At 40.0% G+C, this 22548-nt stretch overlaps 3 protein-coding genes across 3 annotated transcripts; all 3 read right to left on the reverse strand.

Moving 5' to 3' along the window:
* Window positions 1–1376: 1376 nt before the first annotated feature.
* LOC127047315 (interferon epsilon-like) lies at window positions 1377–1952 on the reverse strand. The gene has a single exon (XM_050945437.1). The coding sequence runs from the start codon at window positions 1950–1952 to the stop codon at window positions 1377–1379; it is 576 nt and encodes a 191-aa protein (XP_050801394.1).
* Window positions 1953–11514: 9562 nt separating this feature from the next.
* LOC127047316 (interferon beta-like) lies at window positions 11515–12090 on the reverse strand. The gene has a single exon (XM_050945438.1). It carries the CDS (start codon window positions 12088–12090, stop codon window positions 11515–11517), a length of 576 nt encoding a protein of 191 aa, XP_050801395.1.
* Window positions 12091–18365: 6275 nt separating this feature from the next.
* LOC127046743 (interferon beta-like) lies at window positions 18366–18938 on the reverse strand. The gene has a single exon (XM_050944239.1). It carries the CDS (start codon window positions 18936–18938, stop codon window positions 18366–18368), a length of 573 nt encoding a protein of 190 aa, XP_050800196.1.
* Window positions 18939–22548: the final 3610 nt, after the last annotated feature.

Below are 22548 nucleotides of genomic sequence, written 5' to 3' on the forward strand. Positions count from 1 at the left end.
CTCCTGCTAGCACTGAGGTTGAACTGCTTGTCTTTTATGAAATAATTGGTATCTCTTCACTTTCATCCTGGGAAACTGTAGGTCCTTACATCCTGGTCAGAGAGTCCCATTTTCCCAACTTGCTGATGAGTCCCATTTTCCCAACTTGCTGATGAGTGTATGTTGGAATAGCTGAATGGAACTCTCACCTCAGGTAGTTTTGGAGAGATTTTTGCAAAAGCAGCAGGAAATATGTTGGAAGATTTCCTGGATTGCCACCTTGCCATTCCCCTTCAGGGACACTTGAAGCTTGACATTAGAGGGAAACTATGCACATCTTTTTTGTCTGAAGGTTTTCCAGTTCACATTTGTTATGTTGTTATACTGTGGTTAAACTGCATTTTACACTTCAGAGATGAGATTGGATCAGAGAAGGGTTGAACCACAGAAATATGTAGCAAACACATAATGTCAATAATGTTTAAGGTCTGACCCTGTCTTAATTTTCTTTTAACTTTTTTGCATCAATATCCTTCATTTTGCAATTTAAACTTTGAGTAAATCAACAGAGTATTATCATGTAAATTCTAATATGGGCAGTTGGAATTTCATTATGCAGTGAGTGTCTTCCATAATAGAAGGTCATGTATCATGGAGTCTTAGAAGTCACCGTGGGAAGAATCAATAGAGAGGAGGGAATCCACTGCACGGTACAATTTCATCCAACTGTTTTAACCTCTGTAGTTGCTGCATCTTTAGCTGGAATGAAATGAAATTTGGTTGAAACACAAAGAGAAAACTAAATTTTCCATTGCATTAATGTCAGTACCTTAAATGAAAATATCTTTCCACACCTCATAATCTCACAAGTCTTATGCTCAGTTCATATATTTTATACATGTCTCTAGGAAACTTCTCAAGCTGTGGTATATGATAAGGACAGATTAATAAATAGCAACCATGACCATAATAGAAACACACTACATATGTAGAAGTCAGAGTACCTTGCGGGTGGAGGGGAAGTTTCATTATTTCATGACCAAAGTACTGGTGAGGTGGCTAAGGATTCGAAATATATGTACTTTATTGCATGGACTGCCAGTTATGTAGTGCATAACAGCACCTGATCTATGGGAGATTATGAAGAATCACAAACCTAAATAAAAGGAGAAACGCAGAAAAAGAAATCCATGTAATTGCAAATCCATTTCCAGGAGAGGATGGGAAGAGGCTGAAGCTACTGCCATGGAAATCAGTTGCTATTTGGCCACTGATCGTGTGGAAGAGGATCAGGCCCTGTATAAGCAGAGTTATAAAATATCTGCTGTCTCTGTTCAGCTGTATAATTGACACTAATCTTAATTCATTTACTCCAAGGAAAAGATCTGTACTGTACCTTAGTTACTAAGCCTTCTAGTGAGTTTGTCAATAAGTACAAAACATCTGTGTATTTCCACATGAACAATCTCCCAGCCACATAGGCTGTATTGGTTTTCTTTCAGGAAAGCATCTATCCCCTGAAAGTAATTTTTCACTCTCCAAGTGGTGTGCTGGAGGTCCTCACTTTCTGGGTTGGTTAATTCCTTCTCCATCTGTGTTCTCAAACATGCCTCCAGCTGCTGAATTTGCTGGTGAAGTCTGCTTTGGAACCTGACTATAGATGTCCCATCCCAGGCACCTGGGGTGAGGTTTTTGCTAAAGATGTTGAAGATCTCTTGGAGGATCTCTTGAATTGCCACCTTGGCATTCTCCTTCTGGGACACTGGAAGTTGGACAACATCCTGGGTGGGTTTGAAAGCTGCCCTTTCATTTATGCATTGTGAGGGGAAATTTCCGCTCATTTTCTGCAGAAGCTCCAAGCTCTCTTTGTTCATTTTGTTCTGCTGGAAGTGAAGCATGGTACAGAGCCGAGATGAGATTTCAGTAGAGAAGAGCAGCATAAGGCAAACGTGCAGCAAACACCTGGAGGTCATGATGATGTCTATACAATCCTTTTCTTTGTGTGGAACCTTGAGTCTGGAGTTTGTTGAGGGTCCTACGTAGACTGCTGTGTCTTTCCTGTATGTCTCTGAATTTAAGTATTTGGTTGGAGCATGTCTCTTTGATCATTTTCTATTTACAAGATTTTCCTTCTTGAAGGTTTTGGAGTTTTTCTTTCCGTTTTTCTTGCTATTTTCTTGTTCTTTTACCATGTTTCCTCCTTATTTTTTTGTGTGAAAGTGACCACCCATGACAATACACAACCCTATTAACTCGTGTTGGATCCACATACATACAGGCTTTTTATCATAGATTAATTTCTATAATTCGAAAGTGGTACGGAAAAGACCTCCAGTTCATCAGCCAGTGCACTTCCCATTCATAACCTCATAATTTTTCTAGGCATGGAAGAAGTAAATGTGGGAGGAAAGGGTTAGGCCTCCCAAAAATATTGGCAAATTTCCCAACTTTAACCATTTCCTCCTATTTAGAAGGCACATTTAAAATCTAGACCTCACAAACCATCGGTATCTTCCTTCTGTGAAACCACAGGAGATAGAATGCTCTGAGGAAATCGAACCTTAACTCATTGTTATTTCCAGGTCTTAATATACATACTGGAGCTGAATAATAGATCCAGTGGAAAGGTGTGACTATCATGTGGTGTTGATCACTCCAAGTAGCGGACAATAGTGAAAAATTGAGAATAATTCATAAAACAGGATGAGCAATTAGTATCGTAACACATGCTAGAGAGGTACCCACATGGATGACTGTGATTTACAATGTGGTCAGAGGGAGGTTATGCAGAGAAGTGACATTATGTATATTTTACCAAGTGTGTCCCTGGGATGAAAGAATTCAAATAATTTTTTAAAATGAAATTCAGTATTCATCATTTTTGCTGGTTCTTTCTCTTTCCCCTTCCCCTCAGCTTGGGCAGGGAAATTCTTCTAGTTTGTTTTATTCCCTTCACTTTCTGTGGTCACGTTACATTTTCTGGATCTCAAGCCTGAGCCCAGACTGTTGTGCTGGAATTTCCATCACGGCAGGGAAATGTGTTTTAATTCAACAAGAAAACTATTTTCATTGAAATTAAAAAAGACAATCACATGAAGAAACGATGAAAACATTTTTGTGCATATTAAATTGGTTAGAGTCTGCCAAGTTTTCCTGCATTTCTATAAGAAATTTGAGATTTTAGCTTCAAATTTTTGAAAGACCCTCTGCAAAGCAGAGAAAGCGGACTTACCAGAGCCCTCAGATCACTATATGAATGAGACCATGGTTTTGTTGCTTTTATTACTTGAAGCTTCACGCCCCTAGTACCCATTGTTCCAGCCTGGGGCAGCCCTGGCAGGGTGGCTGTAATGGAACCACGCTGATAGGAACCAGTATGGAGGTCTGACAAAGCTCTAGAAGTGATGAAGATAGTCAGGTGCTCTGTGTGGAAAGACTGTGTTCTGTGCAGAAGCCATCGAGTCATCTACTTCTATGATGAAAGCTGGGGCAACTATTTCCTCCTTCCTGCTAGTGAGATGATAAGGGAGAGCTTAAGTGAGGATATATTAGTGGTGTTTTCCTCCCTTTTTATATACCTGTGGTCAGGGGCGGCTCTAGGCATTTTGCCACCCCAAGCACGGCAGGCAGGCTGCCTGCTGGAGGTCTGCCCAAGCCACAGGACCAGCAGTCCCTCCGCAGGCAAGCCACCGAAGGCAGCCTGCCTGCTGCCCTCACGGCGCTGGCAGAGTGCCCACCGCGGCTTGCCACCCCAAGCACATGCTTGGTGTGCTGGGGCCTGGAGCTGCCCCTGCTTGTGGTTGGCTTTCCCACAGGAAGACCTAAAGTCATAGATGATGGATGACATCAAATGGGTTTTAAGTAGATTAAAAGATTCTTTCACGTAGCACAGCTTAAAAACAATGTGATGGAATGATTGTCAGGAGGTTCTCCTCCAACTACAGAGGAAATGGAAAAGTTAGACTTTGAAGAAGAGTTTGTATGGCTCCCAGGTGCAATATGACCGCCGTGTTCCACCAGAGAGGTGGGTACTTTTTGGAGGTTGGGAATGAATCTGTTTATAATCTTTGACTTGTTCATACAGTCTATTTTTGCTCGCATTATTTCCCTGTAATTGTGCTTTGTCAGTACAATTTGTAGGCGTTAACTACACCCAAGAATGAAGGAAGGAAGAAGGACTTGGGTAGGAAAGATCTTCTACTGCTGATAGGCACCACTACTGAAAAAGCCTGCACCATAAGTAAGGATAGGCATTTGTATTAAGGGTTCCCTCCCTGTATATGCCTCTAAGCCAGCAGGTCCCAGACTGAGCTTCATGAATAGGTGATGGTATAGCGTACTTGATGGTGATCCTCAGAGAACTGATAGTTCCCACATTCTTTTAAAGACAGCTCAAATTTTATAAATGTGTTCCTACTGCTCCTTCTCTCTGTACGCATTTGGTGTTCCTGCCACGAAGGTATTACCTGATCTTGAATAGCAGGGTAAATAGTCCATAGAACAATATTTCTAAGATTAGGCCCACATGATGAACTCTTTGAGAAACCTGGAGATAAAGAAAAGCAAAGGCTTCTGCAGTGGTGCCAGCTGTTGACTGTGAGGAATGAACAGAGACTCCTATTAGGAGCTCCAAATGAGGTGATAAAATGGATTTCCAATGGGGCTTACATTGCTGTTTTTTCCCTAAATGGAGATTGCCAATCAGTGTGAAAATGTATACACAGTTTGTTTTTATGCTCTTTGAACATTTAATGTCGTGTTTGTTTGATTTCTCTTAATAACTTTTTAATACGAAATCTCCAGATTTAGGGTGAAATTTGTCATAGGCAAGTGCTATGACTGACCAATAGTTCTTCAAAATACTATCTATGTACCCAAAATTGGCACTTTTACTGAATGCTTGTATAGCACCCATAATAATGTGCCTGGGCACTGATAGGGCCCCGAGGAACTGTAATACCAATAATAAGTAATAGTCAGCTTGCGCTAGCCCTTCTACCTGCAACTGTCACTGTAGTGCATGTTAACCTGTCAGTTACCACAGCAAAGACTCTCTCTCCAGTTAAGGGAATACAGTTTGCATGTTGCAGAACTTCTATATCTAGATCAGTGATAGTCAGACCTCGGTAGTTCAGGAGCCAAATTAGCAGTTAATATTACCCAAAAGAGCCACAGTTGTGTGAATTCATTGATTCATTTAGTATACTATAGTACTATTTGTATGTAAACAGTATGACAGGGAAATAGTTAGTTTTTTTTATATAATATATATTATTTTCAGAGCAAATAAGTTAACAATTTAGTGCAAGCTGATAAATTAATTGGTTAATAAAATAGTAAGAGCATCTTGATTGGTTAATAACTTAGACTGGTTAAGAATTAAATCACCCAGTGTTTTTACATCATGTGCTGCAAAGAGCGACAGGAGACACATTAAAGAGCCACTTGCGGCTCACGAACTGAAGTCTGAGTATCACTGATCTAGATGCAAGTCATGAAATGGTCTGAGACATACATATAATCAGAATAGTTCCCTTGTCTGGGCCCTGAGATCATGATATCTTCTCTCTTAGTTGTTGTTTTTCTCTCTCCCAGCGTTTCTTCTCCATCAGGGCTTGATTCCCCAACATGGTATGTTTTAATTTATTCAGGATTATTTTTGTTCAGTTGCAAAACGATGTTTTCCCGTTTGCCTCAGTTTATCAGTTTCAATAGTCCTGTCCCTTTACCTTTTCTTAGATTGGTCAGGCTGAACTGACAGTTAGAAACAAGGCTTTTTACCTAAAAACTGAGCCAATGTCATCAGAAAGCAATTAGAAACACTAAATATGGTGCTTCCACAGTATGATTTTTTTTTTTGCAATCTTCTTTTAAAAGTACAGCCTCATTTTAAACTATACTTTTATTTGTAAATCCACATTTCATCCCCTTACCAGCAGGAGGAAACTGTTCATTTTCTGGATGGTCACTGCAAAACATAAAAACCTCCTGTAAACCTATAATTTTCCTTCGTACCCTGCTTCACTTCAGAGAGGGAAATAGCGTAGGTATATTTAAAGTTATTTAATGCAGAAGTAGCTATGGCCCTCAAAAATATTGGGTCATCTGCACTTTTCAGATTTCATGTAGTTTAAAAGAACACTTAAAATGTTGATGCCAGGGAAACTGGTGTCTTGGACACTGGAAAAAAGAAACCTTTGCTTGCTTGTCAACAAATCTGAAAATACAATGCAGTTAGTAATCCATATTCGGCAGAGGTACCCACATGGATGGATGTGGTTTACAGTGTGGTTAAAAAGCGCTTATGAAGAGAAGTCATATCATGTGTTCTTAACATGTGTGTCACTGGGATGTAATAATTCAAAGTTTTTTTTAAATCGAATTCAGTGTTCACTATTACTGCTGGTCTCTTGTCTTTTAATGTTTGTGTTTCTCTTGGCTTGAACTGGAAAATTCGTCTGGTTTGTTTAATTCCCTTACCTTCCTGTGGTCACACTTCACTTTTCACATGCCCTAGCACAGATTGTTGTGTTGGAGTTTCCATCATGGCAGGGAAGTGCGTTTTAATTCAAAAAGAAAACTATTTTCACTGAAATTGGAGAAGAAGATCCCCTTACAGAAAATCTGAAAACTTTTCTGTTCATATTAATTTGGGTAGAGCCCCAGGCTCCTAATGCACTTTCTGGTAAGAAATTCAACATTTTTACTTCAATTATTTGATAGAGAGTCTTTAAAGAATCATAGAAATATAGGGCAACAAGGGACCTCAAGAGGTCATTGAGTCCAGCTTCCTGCATTGACAGGATGAAGTATACCTAGACCAGGAAGGGCCACATCAGGGAACAGAAATTGTATGATGGGCCATGAATGCTCAGAAAATTGGTGTTGGGGTGTGGGCACTGGGATGGGGCTGGGGATGAGGAGTTTGTGGTATAGGAGGGTGTTCTGGGCTGGGAGCAAGGGTTTTGGAGGCTGGGAGGGTGATCAGGGCTGGGACAGGGGTGCAGGAAGGGGTGCAGGTTCTGGCTGGGAGTACAGGCTCTGGAGTGGAGTGGGGATGAGAGGTTTGGGGTGTAGGAGGGTGCTCTGGGCTAGGATCAAGGGGTTCAGAGGGCGGGAGGGGGATCAGTGCTGGAGCACGGGATCGGGGCATGACGAGAGGCTCAGGGGGTGCAGGCTCCGAGCAGCGCTTACCTCACGCGGCTCCCGGAAGCAGTGGCATGTCCCTACTCTGGCTCCTATGCAGAGGCGCATCCAGGCCACTCTGCATTCTGCCCCTCTGCAGGCACCATCACTGTACTCCCATTGGAGCACGTAGGAGCCGCAGTGGGGCCATACCGGCTTCTGAGAGCCATGTGGTGCATCAACCGACCCAGTGCTTCGGCCAGAGTGGGACAGAACTGCGTGGTGCGGGCCTGACCCAGTGTTCCCGCTGGAGCAAGGCTGAGCCATGTGGTCTGACCTTGGGCCAATGCCCCAGCCAGAGTGCTGGAGCGGGGCTGAGCTGCTGGTGCCACTCACAGACTGGCTTAAAATGGCTCCTGGGCCAGATTGCCCCATGGTCCATAGTTTGTCCACCCCTGACCTAAACCATCCCTGACAGGTGTTTGTCTACTCTATTCTTTCAAATCTCCAATGACGGAGATTCCACCACCTCCCTAGGCAATTTATTCCAATGCTTAACCACTTGGACAGTTTGGAAGTTTTTCCTAATGTCCAACCTAAACCGCCCTTAAGAATACTGTTAATACTAACAGAAAAGACCAAGGCATCAAAGTAAATACAGGGTAATGAAAGAACAGAATCTGTTTCAATAAATCTGTATATCAACAGCACATAGGCACAGAAGTAGTGTATAGTTTGAGGAAAGTTAGTTACAAAGCCCACAGAACCTGCCCCAGAGGCTTCATGCAGCGACAGAGTTCTCTGTGTGAGCATCTCAGCTGCTTCATGTGGAAGCATGTGTGATGTGGGCTGAGGTGGAGTTGGGTTTGCTGCCTTGACTCATCATTCCTTCTTTCCTGCGACCCCATGGATTATTTTCCATAGCCCTGGAAAATACTCCTTGACACTGAAAAGATGGGGGCAGAGAGTGTAATGGGTGGTAATGCAAAATGGTGAGACCTTTGTCATCTGTGCAGAAATCATAGAATCTGCTTAGTCTGGAGATGGAACTACAGCCATTTCCGTGAGGAAGGCTGGGGTCCAACCTGTTCCTCCTCATTCCTGCCCACCATTGGAAGGATGTGGGAGAACCTCCGTGGGGGATATTTACAGAGTTTCCCTCTCTTTTAAGAAATGCGAGCTGGGATTCCCCATAGGTATTTGCTGCTCCTTATGATACGGGTGATATTGTCAAAGAGCTCATCTGAATTCTCCACTCAGTATGGCCCTTTTTTTTATTAAAGGTCCGATGGCATGAATAAGAATAGTTCCTCTCTAGCACAGAATAGATTTGGGGTAGTTAGGGTTTTTCAGAAGAATTCAGTATTGTTCCTGGTTAGTAACTGACTGACGCATTCCCCGAAACTGGGGGCTGCATTTTAGAGGTGACAGAGAAACTATGATGATCCTCATTCAAATGTCCTATTCCTTCTCTCATTACTCACATGTAATTTTGTTTGTGGTGTGCACTCAAGAATGAATTTAATCTGTGCTGTGCTCACTCAAAAATAAAGGAACCAAATGTGTGTGGAGGATACACAAATGAGAAGCATTCATGGAGGCTCATACTTAATGGGCGGGGGCGGTGCTTGTAAATGTATTGTGTGGAGGTGGTATGTGAATGCACACAAACCCGATTGATGGAGTTATGAACAAGCTAATTAAATGCTAACTTAACTGGTGTGTTTTTGAGGGTGCATACTGTTTGTGGTTGGTGCCCTCTCTCCCTCCACCCAGTAGTTTAGCCTCTTCCAACACATCTACTAAACCAAACATCCACAACAAGAAGTTATTTGGTAGGGGAAAATAACCAAGGAAAAAGTAGCAGAGGAAAAAGAGGCAGAGGTCAGGTCTGGTGCATGGTTTGTTCCAGTGGAAAGACTAATTTTCACTCCATAGCTACTTTTTAAAATATAGAAGTACAGTGAACTTGCACACTGATTCATCAGTGTATCTAATTATAGTTCCAACTTGAAGTACGAACATCAGAGGGATAGGTCATATACCATAAGTCGTGTGCATAAGTGCTTTCTGGACCTGGGGTTTTAAGGCTGAACAAGAATAGAGAGTTTTGTTGGATTTTTTTAAAATGGGTATTTGATATAAATCACTACCACTATATGTTGCCGTTTTGTATAAAATAATAATTTATTCAAATTTATCTATGATAAAATATAAATAAGAGCAATAAATAATAGACTGACATAAATATCCTGTTACAAATATCGTAAAATGTTCTGAAAATATTTAAACAATACACAAATAGAATAAATAGTAGAAACAGCTTTTAAAATTCCATTGCATCTCATTTTAAATTGTGTATAAAATGTTAATTGATTTTGGTTAGTACTTCTAAAAATTTTATTTTAATTTCTCAATTTCTTTGTGAGTTTGTCCTGTGGTTGAAAACTGTTTAATTCCACTTGGATTCTCTTGCCGGCACTGATGCTGAACTGCTTCTCTGCTAGAGGAAATAATTAGTATCTCTTCACTTTCATCCTGGTGAGCTGAAAGTCCTTTCTTCCTTCCTGGTAAGAGTCCCACTTTCCACCATTGCAACCAAGCATGTCTCCAGATGACCAGCTGGCTGATGAGTCTATGTTGGACCCTCTGAATGGAACTTCCGCCTGAGGTGGCTTGGGAGAGATTTTGCAAAAGCAGCAGGAAATGTGTTGGAAGATTTCCTGGATTGTCACCTGGGCATTTTCCTACAGGGACTCTCAGAACTTGAGAACCTCTTGCTGCCACCTAAAATCGCTCTCTTTGTTCTGACATTATAGGAAAATTATCCACACCTCTTTGTTTGGAAGCTGTTCCAGTTCACATAGAATCATAGAATATCAGAGTTGGAAGGGACCTCAGGAGGTCATCTAGTCCAACCCCCTGCTCAAAGCAGGAGCAATTCCCAACTAAATCATCCCAGCCAGGGCTTTGTCAAGCCTGACCTTAAGAACCTCTAAGGAAGGAGATTCCACCACCTCCCTAGGTAACCCATTCCAGTGTTTCACCACTCTCTGAGTTATGCTGTTATACTGTGGTTGTACTGCATGTTACAGTTCAAAGGTGAAATTTAATCAGAGAAGAGATGAACCATAGAAATATATAGCAAACACTTAATGTCAACAATGTTTAAGGTCTAACCCTTTCTTTTAAAATTCTTAATTGTCTTGAAGCTTTTTTGCATCAGTATCCTTAATTCTAAGCATTTTAAACACAGTAAATGAACAGAAAATTATCACATAAAATGTAGTTTGTGCAGCTGGAATTTCATAATAGAGTGAATGTATTGCATAATACATCAAGCGTTATGGAGTGTTAGAAGTCACTGTGGGAAGAATCAGCAGAGAGGAGGGATTGCACTGCATCCTTCTGGTTTAACCTCAGTAGTTGCAGGATCCGGAGCTGAAATGAAATTGGAAATAGTTGAAACACAAAGGGACAAAATATAATTTTCATAGAATTGATCTCAATTAATTAAATGAAAATATCTTTCCACATGTAAGCTTGCAGGTCTTTTAGTATGTTCATATTTTTTTAAAGTCTCTAGGAAGCTTCTCAAACCTTGGAATACTAGAAATAGTTCTCATGAGGACAGCTTAATTAATAGCAATGATGATAATCGCAGAAACACACTATATCTGTCGAAGTCAGAATACTTTGGTCATCAGATAATGATACTTCCCTCCCTCCCACGCCGAAAAGTGCTGGTGAGGTGCCTAAGGATTCCACATATATATACTTTGTTGCAAGGTCTGCCAATTACCTACTGCACAACAGTACTGATATGTGAGAGATTATGAAGATGTGCAAAAATAAATAATAGTAGAAACGCAGAAAAATAAATCCATGTAATTGCAAATCCATTTCCAGCACAGGACGGGAAGAGCCTCAAACTTCTGCCATGGAAATCAGTTGGTATTTGGCCATTTATCCTGTAGAACAGGGGTAGGCAACCTATGGCATGCGTGCCGAATGCGGCACGCGAGCTGATTTTCAATAGCACTCACACTGCCCGGGTCCTAGCCACTGGTCTGGAGGGCTCTGCATTTTAATTTAATTTTAAATGAAGCTTCTTAAATTTTTTAAAAACCTTATTTACTTTACATACAACAATAGTTTAGTGATATATTATAGACTTATAGAAAGAGACCTTCTAAAAATGTTGAAATGTATTACTGGCATGTGAAACCTTAAATTAGAGTGAATAAATGAAGACTTGGCACAGCACTTCAGAAAGGTTGCCAACCCCTGCTGTAGAAGAATGATCAGGCCTATATAAGCAAAAAGATAAAATATCCGCTAGCTCTGTTCAGCTGTATAAATTACACTAATGTTAATTCATTTACTCTAGGGAAAAGTTTTGACTGTACCTTAGTTATTAAGCCTTCTAGTGAGTTTGTCAACTAGTACAAAACATCTGGGTATTTCCGTGCGAATGATCTCCCAGGCACACAGGCTGTATTGGTTTTCTTTCAGGAAAACATCTATCCCCTGAAAGTATTGTTTCACTCTCCGACTGGTGAGCTGGAGGTCCTCACTTTCTGAGTTGGTAAAGCCCTTCTCCATATGTGCTCTCAAACATGCCTCCAGCCGCTGAATTTGTAGATAAAGTCCATTTTGGAACCTGACTATAGAAGTCCCATCCCAGGCACTCTGGGTGAGGTTTTTGCTAAAGATGTTGAAGATCTCTTGGAGGATCTCTTGAATTGCCACCTTGGCATTCTCCTTCTGGGACACTGGAAGCTGGACAACATCCTGGGTGGGTCTGAAAGCTGCCCTTTCGTTTATGCATTGTGAGGGGAAATTTCCGCTCATTTTCTGCAGAAGCTCCAAGCTTTCTTTGTTCACTTTGTTCTGCTGGAAGTGAAGCATGGTACAGAGCCGAGATGAGATTTCAGTAGAGAAGAGCAGCATAAGGCAAACGTGCAGCAAACACCTGGTGGTCATGATGATGCCTGTACAGTCCTTTTCTTTGTGTGGAACCTTGAGCCTGGAGTTTGTTGAGGGTCCTATGTAGACTGCTGTGTCTTTCCTTCATGTCTCTGAATTTAAATATTTGTCTGCAGAATTTTTGTTTCATCATTTTCTGTTTTTAAGGTTTTTTCCTCCTGGAGGCTTCAGTCTTTTTCTTTCTGTTTAATTCACTGCTTTCTAGTTCTTTTACCACGCTTCCTCCTTTTTGTATTTTAGTGAAAGTGACCACAAATGACCATATACAACCCCTTTAACTCATGGTGGATCCACATGCATACAGGCTATTCATGATACATTAACTTAAAGATGTAATTTAATAAGATCATCCACACTTCAGAAGGGGTAGAGAGAAGACCCCCAGTTCATCTAACCCTACACTTCCCATTCATAACCTCTTTCATTTGATGGAAAAAATAGTTGAGGTCTATTTAAAGTTTTGAGGTATAGAGAGGAAATAGGAGGAAACGGTTAGGCCTCGGGGAGCTGGAACAATTTGTATAGTGGGGCTGTTGAGAGCCATTGAACCAAACTGTAAACCCTGAATATGTAGGAAACCACTTCAAGCCAGGGGATGTGGCAGCACCTATGTTAGGCCGCCCAAAAATATTGGTAAATTTCAACTTCAACCATGGAACTTGGAAAGCACACTTAGTATGGAGACACCAGAAAATATCGGTATCTTCCTTCTAGGAAAACAAAGGAGACGGAGAGTGTGCTCTGTGAGAATGGAAGATTTTTTCATATTTTGTTTACTTCCATATCTGAATATATATATATATATATATATACTGTAGCTGAGGAATAGATGCAGTTAGACGGTGTGAACCTTATTTCCTATTGGTCACTCTGAGTAGCTGACGGTGGTGAAAAATGGAGGTAATTCATAAAACAGGATGAGCAATTAGTTACACATACTAGAGAGGTACCCACATGGATGACTGTGATTTACAGTGTGGCCGGAAGGAGGTTACGAAGAGAAGCCATGCTGGGTATTTTTAACAGGCATGTCCCTGGTTTGAACTAATTAAAGAATTTTTTAAAAATCACAATCAGTGTTCACTATTTTTGCTGGTTCCTTCTCTTTTGACTTTTGCTTTCCCCTTGGCATGGGCAGGGAAACTCTTCTGCTTTGTTTAAAACTCTTTGTTTCCTGTGGTCACATTTCATTTTCTGGTACTCTTCCCCTAGCAAAGACTGTTTTGCTGGATTTTTCCATCATGTCAGGAAAGTTTGTTTTCATCCAAAAAGAAAACTCTTTTCACTGAAATTAGAAAGGAAGAATCACATGAATAAACCATGAAAAGATTTTTGTGCATATTAATTTGGTTAGTCTCCCAAGTCTCCTGCACTTTTATAAGAAATTTCAGATGTTTGTATCAGCTACATAAAAGTTTCTGTAAAGCAGGGAAAGCAGACTTACCAGAGCCCCCAGATTGCCATGGGCTACACTCTCCATTCTCCCATTACTTTCCGTGGGTGTTGGGGATATGTGTTCCACACCAGGGTGAAGTCCAGAGGAAGATGTTGAGGCGAGAAGGAAATAAGTCATGTGAATACTAGGAGAGTATAGAGTAACAAAGTAATCACAGGGTAATGGGGGGATGGGAGAAATAATCTTTTTCAGTAAATCTGTATGGTAACAGCAATTTAGGGGCACCGGAATAATTGTTATTGTGTGGCTGCTAAAAGCCATTGAACAGCACCATAACCCCTGTATATAATGGAGACCATGCATTCACTTGCTAATATTACTTGAAGCTGCTCGACACCCCAACTTCCATCTCCCCTTCAGCAAGTAGGCAAACAACTACTCTATTATTTGAGAAAAGTTGGTTACAAGGGCCTCAGAGCCTGCTGCAGAGGATCCATGCAGGGATAGAGCCCCCTGCTTATGACTCTTACTTGTGCCACATGGAAGTGTGTGTCGGGTGAGATGAGGTGCTGTGGAGTCAGATGCTTTTGCACACAGTTCCCTCTTGGGGTGTTTCTCCATACAGTTATGATCCATGTGCAAAGCCTGGAGTGAGCAGATGTGCATTGGGGTGGGGCAGTGCTAGTACAGGTCTGGTGGGTGCCTCTCGCCATGTCAGCTGCACTGAAATGACACTTAAGGGGCATGTCTGAGGCAACTGCAGCCTGAAGGAAGCCCTGGTTGTATGACTGTAATGGAACCACGCTGACAGGGACCGGAATGGGGCTCTGACTGGTCCCAACAACTGATGCAGAGAGTCAGTAGCTCTGTATGAAAAGACCTTGTGTTCTGTGTAGAAGCCACAGACTCATCTGTTTATATGATGAAGGCTGGGGACACACCTGCTAGTATCCCCTCCTGCCTGCCAGTGGAAGAATAAAAGTGAGCTTAAGTCAGGATGTATTGGAATCATTTCCTCCCTTTTTATCCCCCCGTGGTTGGTTTTCCCACGAGAAGGCCTGAAATCTTAGATGATACATGTCATCAAATGGCTTCATCAATAGATGATTTGATTCTTCCACATAGCACAGCTTATAAACAGTATGATGGGATGAATGTGAGGAAATTACCCTCTGTACTCTACGGGTAATGAAGTACCTATAGTTTCAAGAGTTTGTATGGTTCCCAGGTGCTATATGACTGCCAAGTTCCACTGCAGAGGGAGGGATACATTTTGGAGGTGGTGATTTTGTCACCCTTGACTTTTTCATACAGTCTATTTTTGCTTTCATTATTTTCATATAATTGTGTTTTGTCAATATAACCTGTAGGCTCCAGCTACATGAAGGAATGAATGAAGGGAGGAAGATTTGGGCAGGGAAGAATTTCGACAGCTGATGGCTACAGGTATTGGAAAAAAATTGCACCATAAGGAAGGATAGGCATTTGTTTTCATAGTTAACTCCTTGTACATGCCTTTAAATCAGCAGGTACCAAAACGAGTTTCATGAATCAGTGGTAGTACATGGAGTACTGGGTGGTGGTCTTCAGAGAACTGGCAGATCCCATGTTCCTTTAAAGACAGCTAAAATTATATAAATGTGTTTCTAGTACTACCTTTCTTTGTAAGCATTTGGTGTACCTGCCAAAAAAATGTTACCTGATCTTGAATGGGAGGAGAAATGATCATTAGAACAATTTTGGTAAGATTAGGTCCACATAATGAAATCTTTGAGAAACCCTCAGATAAAGAGAACAGAGGGCAAAAGCTTCTGCAATGCTGCCATCTGTTGACTGTAAATGTTGACTGTGAAGAATTTACAGTCTCCTAGAGACCGCATAGTTTGGTTTATGTTACAAAAGGGATTTAAAATGGGACATACATTCTTGTTTTTTCTCCAAAGGCAGGTTGCCAATCAGTGTAAAAATACACACACCATTCATTTTTTTTACTATTTGAACATTTAATGTAGTGGTTGTTTGACTTCTTTTAAATAAGAAATCTCCAGGTTTGGGGTCTGGCTTAAATGAATCCTAGACAGTGCTAGAACTGACCTAATAGCTCTTCAGAAATACTGTCTACATACTAAAACGTGGGAAAGAGCTAGACCAGGAGTTGGCAACTTTTCAGAAGTGGTGTGCCGAGTCTTCATTTATTCACTCTAATTTAAGGTTTCATGTGCCAGTAATACGTTTTAACATTTTTAGAAGGTCTCTTTCTATAAGTCTATAATATATAACTAAAGTATTGTTGTATGTAAAGTAAATAAGGTTTTAAAAATGTTTAAGAAGCTTCATTTAAAATTAAATTAAAATGCAGATCCCCTCGGACCAGTGGCCAGGACCTGGGCAGTGTGAGTGCCACCGAAAATCAACTTGTGTGCTGCCTTCGGCACGCATGCCATAGGTTGCCTACCCCTGAGATAGACTCTTACAAGATTTGGTCCAATGGATGTTTTTTGTTTTTGTTTGTTTTCTTCTGTTTTGCTTTGCTTTCAGGTAATTTTTAACTATTGGGTTTAGGGTAATTTTTAGTCATTATTCTCAGCACAACTGAAATTTTGATGCACTACGCACATACAGCTGCTGGTTGTTGGTGCAGCATGCAGTCCATAAGCACACATGCTTGTTTTGGGAGTGCCAGGGAGAGAGGAAAGGGAAGCAGCACCAGGTGCTTACAAGCCTGAATGACAGGAGAGGTTGGGTATGTACAAGCTTGATGCTGTTTATGAGCCAAGTGTACCCAAATCTGACTGGTGGAAGGGGACAATTAGGCCCACACAAGCCTCCTTGGTGGAGGGGAGGGGGGATACGGAGTCTGCACACATGGAAACCTGATTGATGGGGAGCCAGTTCACACACATCTCATTAGAGGTGTGAGGGGACAAGCAACTTTGTACCACGACAGCCTGAAGTCTTCCTCTTGGAATGCCAGCCTCTCCATCACTCCTTTAATTTAATCAGAATGTGCTACTGCTCCAAACACCCGGAACTACAAATGTTGTGAGGAAAAATAATCTAGTAACAGACAGAAACACAATAACTGCAGAGTTGAGGTTGTGGTGTGTGGTCTGTTGGAGCGGTATAACTAATTACCATAGCTTTTTTTTCTTATGCTGAATCAGAGTTCATGTTCACAATGCACTTTAGCATGTTCCCACGTTTAACCATTTATGTCAAAGGGAATCTTGTGTACTTAAAAGTTAAGCAAATGTTTACAAGTCCTTTGCTGAACTGGAGTCTTAAGGTAACAAGAGAAAAGTTTTCTTGGGTCTTTCTTTTTTTTAAAATATCTAATTAATACAAATCACTGTTTCTGTAGGTTACTATTTTGTATAAATAAATATTTATTTATAAATATTATTAAATCTCTGAAAAAATAAATAATAGAAATACATTAATATTTTGAATAAATATAAATGGACCAACATAAAACACTCTTACAAATCCAGTGAAATGATATGAAACTATTTTCACAGTGCAGGAAATTGCACTAGTTTAAAATTTAAGAATGCCTAGAAACTGGGATATTCTTGTTTCTTTTTATCCTTGCAGCAAAATACACCTCCAGAAGTTTCACTTGCTTATAAGTCCATGTCAGGATCTTTATATGTGACTGTCGTTCCAGGCAGCTTGTGAGGGTATTTAGCATGAGATGTAGGAAATTTGTTGAAGAATCTCCTGGATGGCCACTATGGAAGTCTCTTTCTGGATTTCTCTGGGTTTGAGAAACTTTTGGGGCCATGTGAAGTCTCTTTCTTCGTTCTGCTGTTGCTGGAAAATTATCCTTCCATGTTGTTTGGAAAATGTCCTGGTTCACATTTGTTATGCTGAAGCAAAGCCTGTTACAGTTAGGAAGTAAGATTTCATTTTTAAAAGCAGCCCAAGGGAAATTGGAGCAAATGCGTAATATCAGCGATGAAGAAATAGTAAGGTTTTTCTCCTTTGGTTTAAATACGATGTTTCCAGCAAAATCTTCTGTTTTACAGTTTCGCATGTGAATAAATCAGTCCGGTAATGGCAAGTAGCATATAAATAGTGCAGTTGAAGTTTGACAGTTTGCTTAATTCAAGATGGACTGATAAGAGTGTCGAAAGGTGCTGCTTGTAGAATCAATTTAGAGATGAAGGACTCCAGCGAAGGTGCAGTTTCATTCAGCTGTTTTCATAACATCATTACTTGAAGCAGCATGTGCTGGAATGAAAAAGGGGAATGGTTCAAACATGGAGAGTTTCAAATGCCAAATATAGGCCATCTTTGTCTAACCAGATGTCAACTCATAAATCCTGAGCCTTACTGCACTTATCATCTTGTCACAATTTGTTGTTACAAGACTGTTGAATTTAGGGGTAAACAAAACAAAGAAAAGCAGAATAAGAACCTTCGGCCATCCCCACGTGCAGAATTGGATGATGGGATAGAAGTGTGTGAGCACAGACCCTCCGTTTTCTTGGGTCCTGAATGGAATGTTGTCTAATGAGGTAGTTGTTGAAAGGGGGCTTCTCACTGTTCTTTTCCCCAACTTAGACACTTACTGGGCAAAATTATATTTGGTATGGTTAGTTATTACTTAATGATATTTTAGTTAGTTAACAGTTATGATATATTTGTATATTTTTCATATAGAATATTGTGTGTGGTAGAGAAGCACTAAATTATATGCTACTCTAAAAAGTTTTGAACATATTTTTGAAATAGCTTTATGCATAAAATTATGATGGGAGAAAGATTGGGCCCTACATATTAGGAGTTATAAACCTATTCACCCATCTCTCTCCAGCTGTTTTAGTCAAATAATATTAGCTGAGTTTTCTAGGAAAAATGAAAATATGGTACCTTAATTTTGAAGTCTCTTTGTGAGTATGTTGAGCATGAGGAAACATCTGGATATTTCTGCACGGATAATCTCCCAGGCACACTGGCTGTATTGCTTTTCTTTCAGGAAATCATTGATTGTCTGGAAGTATCTCTTCAGTCTGAGGCTGGTGAGCAAGAGGTTCTCATTTCCTGGGTAGCTTATTTCCTTTTCCATCTCAGCACTCAAACACGTCTCCAGGTTCTCAATCTGCTGGTGAAGTCCATTCTGGAATTCCTTTATGGATGTCTCATTCCAGGCAGCTTGGGTGAGATTGTTGTTGAAGATATGGAAGAGTTCTTGGAGGATCTGCAGCATGGCTTCCTTGGCATTCTCTTGCTGGGACAGTCGGATCTTGAGGATATCTCTAGGCTGGAAAACTGTCTTTTCATTTAGACATTGGAAGGGAAAGTTTCCACCCATTTTCTCCAGATGCTCTAAACTCTCTCTGTTCATTCTGGTTTGTAGAACATAAATCCTGTTACAGTCCAGACATGAGATTTTACTGGAGAAGAGCAGCATGAGGCAAAATTGCAGCAAAGTCCTGCTGATCATGATGATGTCTTAGATTCTCTGTCTTTGTGTAGAACTTGAGCAACTGTTGCCTGTTCAAAGTCTTTCGTAAACGTCTGTGTTTTTGACCCATGTCTCTGAATTTAAGTAGGATTTTAAGTATTCTTTAGGAAAAGAAATTTCTTTCATCACTTTCTACTTTTCAAGGTTTTTCCCGCTTGAGGTTTTTACTTTCAGTTTCCTTCTTTTTATTTAATGGAAGTGAACAAGTCATTAGAACAAAAAAAACACAGTCATTACTTTTTTAGTATTAAGGAATTCCTATATTTCTTTCCTTAGGTCCTCCCAAGTGCTCTTAGATACAGAAAATGTAAAGAGTAAGAAGAGTGATGGTTAACAGTGTCATCCAAATACAGGTTAGAGTAGGGACCTGTCTGTCTACTCCCAAGTACCTGCAGTTTGTAGGGATAGGCAGATCTGAATGTGTGTAACATCAGTAAGTTACATCAGCAAGACTATCTCTCTTATGAGAGAGGAAAAACCATGTGTGTAGAGAATACTAGCGGATGGACAGAGGGCACTGAAAAACTGGGAGGTTTATTTAAGAAACTGATAACTGAAAAGATGTGTGTTTGAGTTTTCACCATTCAAGCTTTATTCTTTTTTTTCAATGTGCATTTCACTGAGCTTGGACATTGAAATTCAAGTGGTCTGATGAATGAAAGTGCATCCTGTGGCAAGTGTCATTTTCTGTTTTTCATACCATAGCACTAAGCTGTCATGTTGGAGTTTCCATCAGTGAAGGGGAATGGTTTTCAACCCAAAAATTGAAAAGGAATTTTTTCATATTAATTTTAAAAAAGGAATAGAAAAAAATATAAACATATTTCTGTTCACGTCACTTCTTTTACGTCTTCCTCCCCCATCACCTCAATTTCTTTCTGTAGTCATAATTTAGAGTTTGAGTGGAAGGCTGTGGGAGAATCTCAGAGGGAGATATTTACAAATTTTTCCTCACTTTTAAGAAGTGCGAGCTGGGATTTCCCACACGTATGGCAGCGCCTTATGATTCAGGTGGTATTGCCAAAGAGCTCAGCTGAACGCTGCCTTCAGCATTCCCCGTTTTTTATTAAAGGTCTGATGGAATGAAGGGAAATAAGTTTCCCCCAGCACTGAATAGGTTTGGGGTTGTTAGACTTTTTCAGAAGAATTTGGTATTTTTCCTGGGAAGTAACTGACTGACATTCCACCAAATGGGGAGCTGCAGTTTAGAGGTGACATTGAGAAACTTTTGTGTTTTCAACCCGTCTCTGAATTTAAGTATTCTGTAGGAAAAGGTTTTTCTCTCATCACTTTCTACTTTTCAAGATTTTTTTCTGCTTGAGGTTTTTACTTTCAGTTTCCTTCTTTTTATTTAGTGGAAGCGAACAAGTCATTAGAAGAACCAAACCACAGTCATTATCTTTTTTAATATTAAAGAATCCCTACATGTCTTTCCTTAGGTCCCCCCTGCCCTCTTAGATAAAGAATATTTAAAGGATAAAAAGAGTATGATTAACAATGTCATCCAGTTACTGGTAAGAGTAGGGACCTGTCTGTCTACTCCCAAGTTTCTGTAGTTAGCACTGCTAGGCAGGTCTGAATGTCTGTTACATCAGCAAGACTATCCATGCTTTTAACTGATAATTAATTTTGGCAGATGGGGGGAAACTATTGCAGAGGTTCTTTTTGCTGGACTCTGCAGATAGCAGCAATGAAGTGATGTGTAAAGCTGCTGTTCCTTCACTTTGCCAGCAGATGGGAAACTTTCCCTCTCTTGTGTCACACAGAAAATCAGAAAATCCTGCTATACTCTAGCTGTCTCATTCCTTCCTTCCAGCCTTTGAGAGGGAATAATACTATAGGGACCTCTTAAAATTTGATTAGCATGAAAAGAATTCCTGTGGGAGATTGGGGCCCAGACAATTCTCTATTAATCTCTTGCAATTTCCTGGCCATTTGAAATATGAAAGAGGAGAAACCATGTGTGAAGGGAATACCAGAGGATGGACAGAGGGCACTGAGAAACTGGGAGGTTTACTTAAGAACCCAATACCAGCTGTGAAAAGCCTGAGGAACAGGTACAGTTGAAGAGTGTGAACATGTTATCTTCTCGGGCACTTCTGAGTAGTTCCCAGTGATGTAGTGTAGTGACATGGAATGGAGTTGTCAAAAAAGATTATGTGGGTGGTAATAAATGTGCTAGAGAGACTGACATAAATGAATGTCACTTTCAGACGCGATTAACTTTTCACCATTCAAGCTTGGACATTGCAATTCAAGTAATCTGATGAAGGAAGTTTGCAGCCTGTAGCCAGTTTCACTTTCTGTTTTTCCATAGCACTAGGCATAGCACTAGCGTGTTGGAGTTTCCATCAGTGAAGTGGAGTGGTTTTCAACCCAAAAATTGAAATGGAGTTTTTCAGATTAATTTAAAAAATGGAAAGGAAGAAAACATATACATATTTCTGTTTAAGTTATTTCTTTTACTTCTCCCTGCCCCATCACCTCAAACGCTTTCTTTAATTGTAATCTGGAGTTTGTCCCTAAACTATTTGGAAGTGTCACTTTAAAGAATCAGTTTATTGTACATAAATATACGTATATGGGACCCAATATTAATATAGGCTCTGTACCCCATCTCTGATTGACTCCAGTGGGAGTTCTGTGTGTACATTTCCTGGCAAGTTGAAGCATATGAATATTAATGAGAGAGAGAAATTTAAAAATCTGAATCTTAACAACAAAAGTAATGAAGCAGTGGCACATGGCCTTTCAGCATATTTGCATGAGCAATTAGCCTGCTTTCTGAAAAAAGTTAGATGCAGTCTCAGCTGGGTGAAGTATTTACTAGAATTTGATGAAATACTATATATTTAAATTTCAGTGAAAATAGCAGGAAATGTTATTGGACTATTTTTCCTTTGTGTCAACCAGATTAATCTGAATGTGTAATAAAAGATTAGTTCATCCTCTTTTCCAATTTGCAAATAATCTGTAAATAAAGTCAGATTTTGCTGATGTATTTATTGAAAATGATTTGACAAATGCTTTATGGGAACACATTCCACTCTGTTTACTTAAGACTTCCTCACCATATCTTTTCTGTCTGAGTATTTGCTATTCATAATTTGCTACTTGTTCTGTATGATGTTTCACCTGAGTCAATGCTATTGTGCTTGTTCCCGGGCTGGTTGATTTCAAATTCAAAACTGCTTTCAAGAATTTTTCTTGAGAGATTTCTCTTTAAAATGTGTATTTACAGAATACCTGTTATATTTCTTCTTGACACAAGTGTTCTTTTCTAACAAAAGCTAACATGTACAAATATTTCTGAAAATGTTTACAGAAGGCCAAATATTTTTTATAATACTTTAATAAGTCTCAAATGTTTAAGCTTGTAGGTGAAATATGTTGTTGGGAGCGCTACTGTTGATGGATAGCTCTTCAGAAATACTGTCTGCCTACACAAAACTTGGTATATAGGTGGATCCTCACTAGAATTGATGCAACCAGCAGCTTTATTACCAATATCTGAAATGTTGAATTTAGGGTAATTTTTAGTCATTATTCATGTTATATAACTAATAGTTTAATGGATTCTGTAGACAAA

The sequence above is a fragment of the Gopherus flavomarginatus genome, chromosome 3, assembly GCF_025201925.1.
Source record: "Gopherus flavomarginatus isolate rGopFla2 chromosome 3, rGopFla2.mat.asm, whole genome shotgun sequence".
Classification (NCBI taxonomy): domain Eukaryota; kingdom Metazoa; phylum Chordata; order Testudines; family Testudinidae; genus Gopherus; species Gopherus flavomarginatus.

Coding starts and splice junctions, on each gene's coding strand:
- LOC127046743 (XM_050944239.1), bottom strand. CDS start 18,938: ATGATCAGCAGGACTTTGCTGCAATTTTGCCTCATGCTGCTCTTCTCC.
- LOC127047315 (XM_050945437.1), bottom strand. CDS start 1,952: ATGACCTCCAGGTGTTTGCTGCACGTTTGCCTTATGCTGCTCTTCTCT.
- LOC127047316 (XM_050945438.1), bottom strand. CDS start 12,090: ATGACCACCAGGTGTTTGCTGCACGTTTGCCTTATGCTGCTCTTCTCT.